The following is a 12,905-nucleotide window of genomic DNA, read 5'->3' on the forward strand; positions in this document are numbered from 1 at the left end:
ACTAATACTAATTCCCAACCCTGAATTTAAGTATATTAAAGTTCTCGAAACTTTCGTTTAAACGACTATTTTATAACATATAACCGTCCGTAAAAGGATTCTTATATATTTTATTTAAATAAAAAAGTTTACAAAGTTTTTACAAAGTCTTTTTAGTTCCGTCGCCGACTACGTTAAAACGTATAAACGATAATAAAACTTGTTAAAACCTTCCTTTCCGCCTTATGTAAGATCAGAACTTTAGCCGAGCTTCTAACCCCCTTCGGTTATAAACGATGACTTACCGATTCTCTTTCTCTTTATAAAGTAGTAAAGTAAGTTAACTTTATAAATATATAAAGGGTAAGTAAGGAGGTTTTTAATAATACGTCGAGTATTTTTATTATTAATATTAACTCGAACGATTTAAAAGACGAGGTTACCGATAAGTAAAACCGTAATATTAAGGATTATATTAAACGTCTTTTTTTAATTTAAAAGTAAAGGGTATAATAAAATATAAACTTTATTAATAGTTTAAATATACTTTTACGTTTTTTTATACGGTTAATCGACGATATCGATAGTTTATAAAAGTAGTGTACGATACCTTATACTTAAAATATATATAAATATCTTTAAATGATATTTTACCGTTTATTTATAAATAAAAGTTTTAGTAATATAAATAATAAGTAATTAAATAATATAATAATAATTCTTTTACTTTAAATACTTATAACCTTATAAAAATACATTAATAAATATTATAATATAAACGTTTTTTAACTTTAAAATATATTAAAAAAGTATTAAATACGATTAAAATAATAAAAAGTAATATTATAATATTAAAAAATATAATTTTAATTTAAAATTATTATACTTCGGTTATTACACCACTTTTATAAAAAAAATTGAAAATAAAAATAAAAAAGGGTACTAAAAAACAACACGTAATTAATATATCTATAATATAAAAATAATTTTCTTTTACTTAATACAAAACGTGGTTATTTTAACGATATTCTTCGCGATATATTTTTACAGCCTCACTTTTTTGACGCGCGGGTAATCGCGCGCGTTCCTGACGGATTGATCACATGACTATTTTAGTCACTTTTGTCACATGATCTGAGTTTTTTATTGTACGATTATGGGACGTCCCTTCGGCCATGAATCGATCATGACAAATAACACAACGTAATTTAGAATTTACGATACTAATATTTTTGATATGGTGCGAGACCGGTCAACAGTTGTATCAGACTAAAGGAGTGAAGTTAAACGTCTTTAATATCATTAGATATGTCATATAAGTAACACAACTTTACCACGCTGTAAATCGCCGCCCACCAAGATACCCGTATGTTACAATCGCCATAACAAAAATACATCATAACCATCGAACCCGATATATCACCGCATAAACCGAAACGCAAGAACATGTCATGACCCTAACCACCAAACCCGTACAAGGTACGACCTTGCCGCTTCAGGGCGTAGACCACATCAAGAGACGTAACAGTCTTTCGCTTCGCGTGTTCGGTGTACGTGACAGCGTCGCGGATAACACCCTCAAGGAATGACTTCAGAACGCCGCGTGTCTCCTCGTAAATCACTGTATAAAGTCAGTAAATGGACAAATCACGTTTGTGCCTCAAGAGAACTTACTAGCAGAAATCCGCTTCACACCACCACGGCGGGCGAGACGTCTAATGGCGGGTTTCGTGATACCCTGAATGTTGTCACGGAGGATTTTCCGGTGACGTTTCGCGCCGCCCTTGCCGAGGCCCTTACCGCCCTTACCGCCTATATTATGTTAGTATCGCCCAAGTAAGACACGAAATCCCGAATACCAAGATATTATACTTACGACCAGTCATATTGATGTTTTGGACGTGTTAAAAAAAGAATAGAAAGGCAACTAACTAGTGTCGGAGGATACTGAGGATAAATAAGACGTAACTTATGGTTATGTGAATAGTCGGTGCAGGCGGACGGATTGTCTTTAAATGTGTGATATGCTGAGGACATGGTTGATCTGAGCGGGGCCGAATCAGTGGCTGATTCGATGTTGTTGCCTGTAATGCACAGACCCACAATGACACGAATAAACAAACCAAAACCAAAGCAGACACGCGTCTGCGCCAGGGCGACAGTGGGGTCGACAAACAATACACAAAAGAAGGCCGTAAGTCTTGGAATCAGTCCAATCAGAAATCAGAAATCAGAGCACATAAATATTGGAATTTGTTTAGCACTGCAATACAGCGAAACGCCGAAAATAATAACGTATGAAGTAGGGATTGTGGTAGCCAAGATCGTAGATGTGAGAGATGCGAGTAAAAGTTTAATAGTGGACGTTTTGTATTACTATGTAGAATTACTTTCATGATATTATTAAGTACTGCTCATCACGGCCTATTCAACAGTATGTTGCACACGTCGGTTTGGATCACATCACTGGCAAGGCGTCAACAGAACGGAGAAATAAATGTCACTGTCTAATAGTCCCGATGGGGAATCTATGGTTATACCTCGTCTGCAACTAGGAAATACAACTACACAGAAAAAGAAAACAAAATGAACAATCAAGAAACAGTGCTTCACAGCATACATTTACTGCCAAACCGCGCCTGTTGTCACGTTCGGTAAATCGCGTTCTCGTCTAACATAGCCCCTAGAGTGAATGAATCCTTAGCCTTGGCCACCTGTGCCCCAAGGTTACTGCCATTTGTGAAAATAGCCCAAAGAAGACAAAGCACCAATATTTAACGCTAGTGCAAATCGGGCAATCAAAACACGAAAAATATCAATGTACGCCAAGTCACAAGTCTCCCAATAAAAATGAAAGACCAAGGACCCACTTTGTCAAATCAGCCTGCGCTACAATCTTCACAAACGCGGCCTACTTAAGTCTTTGGTCGCCCACCCCCCACTACACCTAATCTTTCCTCTTACAACATTATCAATCCGCCACCAATCATCAGCAACAACAAAACTTTCATCGGTTTTGTCAATTTCTTTTCTTGTACCACACAAAAACATCAACGTCTACAATGGCTCGCACCAAGCAGACCGCTCGGAAGTCCACTGGTGGCAAGGCTCCTCGTAAGCAGCTTGCTTCCAAGGCTGCCCGCAAGAGTGCCCCGTCTACCGGCGGTGTCAAGAAGCCCCATCGTTACAAGCCCGGTACTGTCGCTCTCCGTGAGATCCGCCGCTACCAGAAGTCGACCGAGCTTCTCATTCGCAAGCTTCCGTTCCAGCGCCTGGTAAGCAAGCACACATGTGTATTTTGCCCAGCCCCGTACATCATTACTGACGAGCACCAGGTCCGTGAAATTGCACAGGACTTCAAGTCCGATCTGCGCTTCCAGTCGTCTGCCATTGGCGCCCTCCAGGAGTCGGTCGAGTCTTACCTCGTTTCTCTTTTCGAGGACACCAACCTGTGCGCCATCCACGCCAAGCGCGTCACGATCCAGTCGGTAAGTTGGTGTGGTGTTGAATTATCCATAATGTGTTGAGCTATTTGCTGACAGCCCGTATAGAAGGACATTCAGCTGGCCCGTCGCCTGCGCGGCGAGCGCAACTAGGCCATCAAGCGACGTGGTTTCAGATTGTGCTTTCGTGATGATTGGTTCACATTCGGACGGGGTTAATATCACAAGGCGTTAATGTTTGCGTTGGTTTATTTCTGGTTTTATTCTCGAGGGCTGTACAATAGCCGGATTGCAGCTGGGTCGGCGGCCCGGACAATTATTGATTTATGAAAAGACTATCGATCCGGATTCAAGTGCCACTGTGTTCCGAATGGTAGGAGCGAGATCTGAAAGACGGGGAAATACCTGTCAGTATGTGCTCAAGCGACTGCAGAGTTGTAAATGACTTGGGGCGGAGATTTCACAATCGAAACGTGGCAGATGTGTATGGACGCGAGAGCTCCTTGTAAGCGCGTATTTGCGCTGTTTCTCCGTTCAGAGCATTAGGACATTTGACAATGGGCAGATAGATTCCTGCGAAGGCTACTAGGCCTCGCGAGGCGTAACCACTTGGATTTTTATTGGTCCTTCCATTTACACTGTCACCCCCTGGCCAGAAAAACCAAGACTGTCCACCAATTTGGCCAATTTTATTTATCCCAAAATGCGCACAAAAATCACACCAGAACCGCAAATAAACTTGCAGATAAGTAAACACAAGTAAGGCCTACATCTGACTTTTTTCTTTTTTTTTTTGCGATTTTTTCACTGTCTTAGTCGAGTAGTTACGCTCGAACAGCGTAGTTTTGCGGTTTTAATTATTTTGGCCAGGGGGTGACTGTGTACAGCACCGCTCGCCAGCCACCTTCGCCAGGTCGTTTTAGTCCTAGAAACTGTGTTGCTTGGCCAAGATGGTCGACACCCCAGAAGCCCTCTCTCTCACCCTTTGGATTTGTGCAGATCCACGGTAGACGAAATGCACCGTCGACAAAGGCTTTATTAGTGTCGTTTAATAAGATGGCTTTACCCTCAGTGTTGACTTTGTCGAGAACTGTTTATATCGTTAGTCTTATTCGAGCTACGCGAAAAGTCGCTGTTGTTCCGCATATCCAGCTTACCGCGCTTTGAATCGATTTCTCCAAGCACACTCCGTAAAATGCCTTGAAGAACCTCAGCATCATGAACTGGCTGATGTTCGACCCAGAGCCTGTGAAACAGCGCATCAAGCACCCTTATGAGCCGACCCTGTCCGCTATCTCCATCCATTATTGCGATGGCAGTGGCTGCTCGCATGGCCATTAGTGTCCGCGGGGGGGAAGGTGCATCGTCCTTCATCGGTATACCGAACATGCGACCCCAGCGGAGCCTTTCCGTGACAATCCAACTATCTTTGTCTACATGTACCCTGTCAGTAAATGCATAATGCTATTGGTGAGTGGCTTCCTAGACTGCTACTCACTTTTTATGTATATCGGCGCGGTATTACCACACTATTATAGACGGTCAGCCTGGCGTCTGTTGTAGGAGAGTTGCACATGTGACTGCTTCAATGATTAAAGCGGCGGATTGTGTACCGTTTTCATAAGCCCGCCCAGTACGATCGGGACATGCTGGATAGAGCATTCTTTGAATGTGCTGTCGTTCTATGGGATAGCAGAAGCGGATGGTTGCTTGTTAGTTTATTGCATAAACACAAAATCCTCTACACCCCAAGGCCAGCTTGACGACTTACTCGGAGAATGTAGTACGCCTCGTAGGCGAATGGGCTCACTATGTCGACGTAAAGCGTTATCCGGGGACGTGATGCCAGTTTTGTTTCTACGAAGACTTCGTTTAAAGGTAGATTAAAAGTGTGATTCATTGATTATATGTTTTATAAGTTTTGCCGCGGTGCACGGAATGGGTAAGGATTATGAATACATGTATGTACATATATTAATTGTATTTGCCCTTTGACTGAAAGTGTCCTAGATGCAGCATGGGGTTAAAGTATTGTTGCCGGCAAACTGGAGGACGAAAGAAGAGAGATACAGAGGTAAGCAGCCAATGACCGCACAGTTCGCACCCATTTCATTACACTTGTGTTTTAAGTCTCTACCTTTCACACGAAACTCCGACCGTCCACAATGGTGCTGTAAATGGCCAGGTATATACAATTAGACAGTTCGAAACAGGCGTAGTTGAAACAAAATTTTGTACCATACATCGCACCATCTCTCACTTTTGAAAATCAAAAAACAGGATGTCAATCCTCAGACTTGTACAACGTCCTTTGGTTACTAAACCAACCTTCCCCACCCCAAATCTCCGTTCTTTCGCCGTTTCTTTTAACCTAGGTCGTCCGAAGCCCTTGCATCGGGTCGAAGTGTTGTATTGGAACACTGGTCAAGACATCAAATGAGCCTGTTCCTGTCTTGCCCAGTCTGCCCATCACAATGCGGCTACTCGGGGTAACGAGGCCGTCCCAGTCACCGTCGACCAATGCGTCCTTCAAAAATGCAAGTGTAGTCTCAAAGCTCATCTTCGTAAAAGGGCTCACATTTCCTTTCAAACCGTAGCGGTTAAACGGCATAAAGCCACCACCACGGGTCATGAAATCGCCAATTAGATTGAGATGACGGTTGTCCACACCGATACCGTGAGAGACGAAAACTGTGCTCAATTCTCGAATGATGGTGTTCCGGCAGGCTTCGACACCGTAAACTTCTAACATGGCCACAATGTCGTTCGTGGCCAACTTGTTGGGGTCGAAGAAATCGCTAAATTGCTGTATGGTTCGGATATTGGTGCCCTCCGTGTGCACGACCGGGACCTTAACTTCTATCCCAGTACGCGAGTCCTTCACAACCTCGTCGGCAACATATGTGCAAGACTTCACCCCGGGGATTTGGCGTACTACCGATCGTCGCACCGCATCTTCCACGACACTGAGCATCAGGATTTTGGGAGAGTCGGCAGGTAGTTCAAGCGCAAACTCACACCATTCACCAGCATTTTCGTCTGCACGGAAACGTGTGATATTGGTGTTGCCACTTTTGACCCTGGCTTGGCGAGCCTCCGAGCCACCCTGTTCCGTGTCGCCTTGCACATCCCCACCTGGTTGCGCACTATCTTCTTCGTCGCTTGCCTCGCTATCACTTGCACGTTCATTTTCGCCTGCCTGAGCATTGTGAGTCATCACAGACGGTGGGCTCCCCACGTAGCCTTCGTCGTCGGGGAGATCTTCTTCCGTCGTGACATCCCGCTCCATGCGAATACGAATGTCATCATCCTCCTCGTCGTTTGGTCCGTATGAAACAGCCTCGTTTCGGTTCCGGCGCTGCTTAGCACTCGTTGCATCGTTGTCACCATCGTCATTGTCATCATCGCTGCCGTCGTCCCTTTGTTCATCGTCGCCATGGCTATCTTCGTTACCAGTGCGAGAGACTTCGATCACGCCTGCCTTGACACCGACGTCAGGTATGCTGGCGCTAGATTGACCTTTCTCATTCTGCTTCGTCGCCTTGGTGATGAGCTTTCGCAGCACCGGTAGAAGCCTCTTTTCAACCGTATCCAAAACATCGGACGCCTGAACAGCATATATTGCCTCATATTCGTCCGAGGCGAAAAAATCGAGCCGAACGTCGAATATCTTTGCATATGGATGGCCAATGCCCCTGCCGACACGCTCTTTGACTGCTATCTTGTCGAGAATATGCGAGAGTGGAAGCATACCAATAGTTTTCGCAAAATGTTCACCTTCCTGATGTGTCAAGTCCGGTCGAAGAACTAGGGTCATCGCCGGTGTTGAAATGTTGGCACTGGCAGTCATCAAAATTTCTCTGAGACGAGGAATACCCAGTGTGACATTCTTTGCGGAATGCCCTGCCAAATGAAATGTGTTCAAGGTCATTTGCGTCGAGGGTTCACCGACAGATTGCCCGGCGACAATGCCAACAGCCTCGCCAGGCTCGACCTGCGACCGGAGGTACTTCGCAGCAAACACCCTCTCTACCGATCGTTTCCCCATTGAGGCTTGATCGAACGGCAGACGTGAAGTAGACTGGTCATCGCCTCTTGATTCCTTGTCCTTAATGAGGCGGTCCTTGTTCTCGCGGACATAGGTTGACATCAAGCCGAAAAATTTCTCCGACATCGCAAAAGCGTGCTTGGCAGGATTGACCAAAGCATTGACCGGTTCGTCGGCGAAACCTGCGTTCACGTTCGATCTCTTCAGCATGCGTTTACTCTGCTTGAAAAATTCGTCCTTGTGCTCAAATAGCCCCGCTGTCCGAGGGTCGGAAAACTTAAAATCAGACATTTCGGATTCGAGGTTATGCAGCACAAAGCTGAAGTCGGTGAGATATTTCTGCTTGGTGACGTCAAGCCCATCTTCGCCATAGAGGAATTGAACCAGGCTACCGTCGGAGTCACGAACGGATGAGTCGTAAGCCACTTCGAGACCCTCCATTCCTTTGATCAGGCATCGTTGAAGATAGCCCGACCGCGATGTCTTTACTGCTGTATCAATGAGACCCTCACGACCAGCCATATGATGAAAATAGTATTCTTGCGGACGAATACCGGTAAGAAAGCGATTGACAATATAGCCACCGGCTCTCAAACTTGTGTCAAATTCGGGAAAGCATGGTAGAGACTTCCCGCTAACCATGAGTGGGACCCGTCGGCCTTCCAGAACCTGCTGGCCAAGATTGCAAGAAATCAAGTTTGCGTTCACATTGCCTCCCTTGGCACCAGAGATGGTCATGGCTTGCATGTGGTTATGGGGAAACGGCTTTTCAAGGCCGACCGGGAGACATGCCTTGGTCACGCTGCTTGAAACGCTAGCACTCATCTTGTTCATTAACAAGTCGAGGCCTTCCTGCTTGCTGTCGTCTCGCATGACACCCTCAAGACGGCGAAGAAGCTCGGGATCTTTATCTGTCGGCGCTTGGTCTTTGAGGCTGACATAGGCTGCAGCAACTCCTAGCCCAGCATCTTGAGCTCCATTCAGCTCCCGACTACGGTTGGCCTCGCCTTCCGGTGTCAACCGCAGGTCGTCAATTCCACAAGTGAAGGCCCGCATGTTGAGTAGTCGTGTTAACAAACGACCCATGCAGCTCAAAACCTTCCCAGCAACCGAGGCGCCGTAAACTTCATGGACGGCATGAATAAAACCGCCAGAGCTCGGTCCAAGGTGAGCTTTATCGAGAATCCCGGAGATTAAGACGCTGTCTCGGAACTCAATATAACCCTCTTCCGTATGTGAACCCCACCTATTTTCGGGAACTTGACTTTTGCCGCTCATCCAAAGATGAGCACAGTTTGGCGGCTTGACGTTCTTTAGGATCGTTGTGATCACCTGTTTACCAGTCCATCTAGGTACAGGCTTTAAGACGGCAGGACTGACAAGTTCAATGCGGTCTCCCAAAATGTGACCGCTCTCAGGGCGCAGTGCGCTATAGACAAGATCCTGGTATGTCCCTTTGTGGAAAAAGGTGTCCTTGCCGCAGAGTGAGACTGAGATGGAAATGTGATCCTGAATGAGACCTCGCAGTGGTTTGCCTTGTGTGCCAGACAAATATTGGTGATCTGTGTCCGCAAGCTGTAATGCCTCAACACGTGCGATTTCGTTTTGTGGGAAATGCATGTTCATCTCATCACCGTCAAAATCCGCGTTGTATGTGTTGCAATTGGCATAATGCATACGGATGGTTTTCTCACCGGGTAAAACTCTGACTCGGTGACCCATAATGGACGGCTTATGAAGGGTGGGCTGGCGGTTCATAAGAACCACATCACCGTTGCTAAGGTGCCGATAAACTTTCTTTCCCCTCATGGTGGAACTTCCGCTGTTGGAAGGCGTTAGGAGCTGGTTTGCGAGAGCCATTCTGTCTTCCAAAGATTTCCCTCTCAGATTGACCACCTGCCCATTGTCATTTTCGATTGCAGACGCCCCAGGCCAAGTGTCTGTGCCATTGATAACGGCCTGTTGAAGTTCCTTGAAGTTGTGACTTGTCACGGGTTCCGGGTATGTAAGCTTGCGTGCAAAAACGGGCGGGACACCAATCTCGTTTGTTTCGATGTTTGGGTCAGGTGAGATGACGCTGCGGGCTGCGAAATTGACGCGTTTACCCATCATGTTCTTCCGGAAGAGCCCCTCTTTCTTTTCCAATTTTTGTTTGATGCCGTCCTCGATCCGCTTGGCGTTCTGACCTTGGGCTGGGTTTTTGGTACTGTCTATAAGGGAGTTAACAGAATTCTGGAGTTCTGACCAGGCCTCGTGGAGAGACAAAATATCCCTTGAGAAACGACCTGGGGTCTTTGTTGCTGCGTCAGATATCTCGCGGTGGATCTCAGCCACGCGAAAAGATGCTCCAAGGATCGCTTTGTAAAGGGAATTTTGCTGGGCTTCGGTTACTTGTGCATCGCCGGTGCGCGCCTCTGGCCGATACTTGTTCGGGGGGACGAGCAGGGCTTGAATGAAAAACATATCCGGTGTTGACTGCGCGTGACGACCATGGGGCCTGGAGTTGTAGATGAGTTGCAGAACGTCCTGTTCGTTGGCGAAGAGAAGACGTAGCCGCTCAAGGACCTCCTGGGTGCTAATGTAGCGTTGCTGGAGCTGTGGAGATGTCGGCTTGATTGTAAACGGTTTGTGAACAACGTTGCCATATTCATCCAATGTATCCGCGTGCACGTCGCTCCCATCCTCGCTACCAGAATCGAGACTGATGTCGGCAATACCTTCGTCAGAAACGGTGGTATCGTTAGACCGCTGGCTCTTTGGCCGAAGCGTCAGGGCATCGCGAGCCTTAAATTGTCCTGCCGCCATCTTTGCCTGCTCCTTGGAGTTCAGTGGTTTTTCAAATATTTTAACAAAGCGGTCTTTTCGGTAGCTAGGCGAAATGCCTTTGCAGCGAGCACACTGTCTTCCAACAACAATATCTTTTAAAAATTGCTGAACAAGTTCTCGGCGAAGCTCGGAAGCACCCTCGTGTTTACCCTTGCGGATATCGCCGGTCAGAACTCTCTGGTTTTGCAGTGCCTGCTGTACGTAGATGCTTCTCGCTCGAGACACATTGTCGATCGCAGACTTGCCGTCGTCGTCGCACTCCATGTCGACCCGTGGGAGACCGGGTAATGCTAGGCTATGGAAGTCCTCTCCAATAGCATCGATTTTCATCGCTTCCGGTAGAAGACCGTATTGAAGCAGCCGGAGTTTACAGGCATATCGGTTGATTTCCTTTGGTGGTAACCGGAAGTGGTGACAGTAGATACACTCAGCGCGGAGTAGTCGTAAGACCTGGTCCATGAAGACTGGGTGGTAGACAGGGACCGGAAGATCGATATGGCCCGCATGGCCGGGACACATGGACTGACCAAGGTTGCATGTCGTACACCTGCGAATAAATCATGGTTAGCAGAAGCAATATGGAGCGATGGATAAATTCCGAGGAGCACAAACAGGGAGTCACCCCAAGAGCCTAGAGCAGGGTCATAAAGTCCCCCGGGTACAGGGTTTAGAAGTGTATCAAAAGTGCTGTCGTTTTCTATTCTTCGGACAGAGGCTGCTCGAATCTCGTCGGTTGCGAGGAAAGTGAACTCGACACTTTCTACCGATGAGGCGACAGGTTGCGAGACGTTCATCGTGTTGCGCCTCCCAGTGCGGGCGGACAGACGGGAATTGTGGTGAGTTCAAGAAATTATTGACTTTAGAAGAGGGTCAAGTGAGAAGAAATTGAGGGATTTGTGTTTGGTGAATCAGGTAACTCGGGGGCGAGGTGATTTTAGTTGTGTTGTTTGCCGGTTGCTTTTCTTCGTTTTTTACAACTCCTTTGATATTTTCCTGACAGTCTCCATAAATAAAAAATTTGGCGGTGGCCGTCGGCAGAATTTTGGAACTTTAGTAGGTTTCTACCCAGTGGAAATCTAATGAATTATGGGGCACGGCCAGACCAACTTAACCCGTGTCTGGCCCGGATAACTCCGCATCGATTAATTACTATCTTGTTATGGTTGGAGAAACAGACGGTGTCCGTTCAGTCCGTTTCGTCTCAACGGATGGCGCGACCATACATGACGAGCCGCGAGGATCATGCTGTAGGATTCTGTAGTCGATATATTCCAACACGTACTATATTACTATTACAAGACGCATTGTGGCGTGTATAGGACTTGCGTTACATAATTGCCTTGTCGTTGGTCGCTGGGCACAACTTTAATGTGATTTACGGATCCACGTACACGTGTAATATGTCGTACACTACGACATACAGTTCTTACTGTTTTCTAGGACGTGAAACGCCGACGAAAGACGTATCCCTGCAGCGAACACCCTTGCATCTCCTATTGTTAACCTGACTCTGGGTGTAACTGGCTCGGTAATATGTCTGGGCGTTCGGGTCCGGCTTTGAGGTCATAACTCGCCGAGCCCCACCCTCCCGCAGGCCCGCCATGCGACGTTGGCACAACGTACTCTGTCGGACGTTTAACTTTGACAGAGCAACGCAAAGTAAGCGCAGCGTTCGGTGCAGGTACAGTTTGTAATCCAGGCTCCTGTGTTCTGAAGCAGGCGGACTGGTTTAATCGCAGTTTTATTTTCAATTAGGTTCTGATTTAACTGAAGAACCTTATCTATTTGTCTTTGTCGCTTCCTTCTCGCCTTCTTTTCGGGTTTCACCCGGACTGTGTCATTTGTTCCGGGATGGCCCCCTGCAGCCAATACTGGTTCTTCCGCGCCAATCTGACGCGGGAGATGTCGACTCTGCCTGTGTGATTCAGGAGGGATACAGAGAGGGACGGAGACGGAGATTGGGCCACCCCGGTATTGTGACCGCTCGCAATCGTGCTTCACGGCGGTCATTACTGCCGCTGTCGATATTCTGACTGGCTGTGGCTTTTGTCCTCACACCATGAAAAAGACACTGCATTATTCTTTACCCCCCTCCCCCAAAACAAAAGTAAACGAAAGCAGAAGAAATAAAACTAGAAATAAAAATAAAATAAAGACGAATATAAACGGGTGACAGGGGACAACAACCTGAATATCAACTACATAAAATACATGCCCGGGCACGGCAACCCAACGTTCAGTCGATGGATGCGCCCCGATACTCGAGCGGCAGCTACCGAGCAGGCCACACCTCGCTACGACTTGCATTACCGAGGATTTCCGTGTGCAAGTCGAGTGTACCAATGTCGAATCGTTTAGAACAACCATCATCCATATGCCTACAGTTCAAGTGTTAGCTCGCCAATGTCATATATGTGGCATTACCGGACAGCCTTCCAGTGTCATATGCCTCACTATTCCCCAATGGCGGCGTGGTGTAGGACGTGTGGTAGTTTCCCGGGTAGCGAGGTCAAGAGACGTTTATCTTGCTCACCTTCGAAGGGTGTCCTTCCGGGAGAAGAGACGACCGCAGTAGTCACACCTGTGATTTCGTTCTTTCATGTGGACAC

General features: G+C 46.7%; 4 protein-coding genes across 4 annotated transcripts; 1 reads left to right on the plus strand and 3 right to left on the minus strand.

The window, feature by feature from the left end:
* Nucleotides 1–1,436: 1,436 nt before the first annotated feature.
* SPBR_04503 (histone H4) lies at nucleotides 1,437–1,865 on the minus strand (the record flags this gene model as incomplete). Its single annotated transcript, XM_040762786.1, has 3 exons — nucleotides 1,437–1,600; nucleotides 1,654–1,791; nucleotides 1,856–1,865. 3 exons carry the CDS (start codon nucleotides 1,863–1,865, stop codon nucleotides 1,437–1,439), a joined length of 312 nt encoding a protein of 103 aa, XP_040621475.1.
* Nucleotides 1,866–3,041: 1,176 nt separating this feature from the next.
* On the plus strand, nucleotides 3,042–3,575 carry SPBR_04484 (histone H3; the record flags this gene model as incomplete). Its single annotated transcript, XM_040762767.1, has 3 exons — nucleotides 3,042–3,254; nucleotides 3,315–3,467; nucleotides 3,531–3,575. The coding sequence occupies 3 exons, from the start codon at nucleotides 3,042–3,044 to the stop codon at nucleotides 3,573–3,575; spliced, it is 411 nt and encodes a 136-aa protein (XP_040621476.1).
* Nucleotides 3,576–5,793: 2,218 nt separating this feature from the next.
* Nucleotides 5,794–8,526, minus strand: SPBR_04085 (uncharacterized protein; the record flags this gene model as incomplete). The annotated part of the gene is made up of 1 exon (XM_040762369.1): nucleotides 5,794–8,526. One exon carries the CDS (start codon nucleotides 8,524–8,526, stop codon nucleotides 5,794–5,796), a length of 2,733 nt encoding a protein of 910 aa, XP_040621477.1.
* Nucleotides 8,527–9,691: 1,165 nt separating this feature from the next.
* SPBR_04388 (uncharacterized protein) lies at nucleotides 9,692–10,560 on the minus strand (the record flags this gene model as incomplete). The annotated part of the gene is made up of 2 exons (XM_040762671.1): nucleotides 9,692–9,702; nucleotides 9,756–10,560. The coding sequence occupies 2 exons, from the start codon at nucleotides 10,558–10,560 to the stop codon at nucleotides 9,692–9,694; spliced, it is 816 nt and encodes a 271-aa protein (XP_040621478.1).
* Nucleotides 10,561–12,905: the final 2,345 nt, after the last annotated feature.

Source organism: Sporothrix brasiliensis (genome assembly GCF_000820605.1).
Source record: "Sporothrix brasiliensis 5110 chromosome Unknown Cont16, whole genome shotgun sequence".
In the NCBI taxonomy this organism is placed as follows: domain Eukaryota; kingdom Fungi; phylum Ascomycota; class Sordariomycetes; order Ophiostomatales; family Ophiostomataceae; genus Sporothrix; species Sporothrix brasiliensis.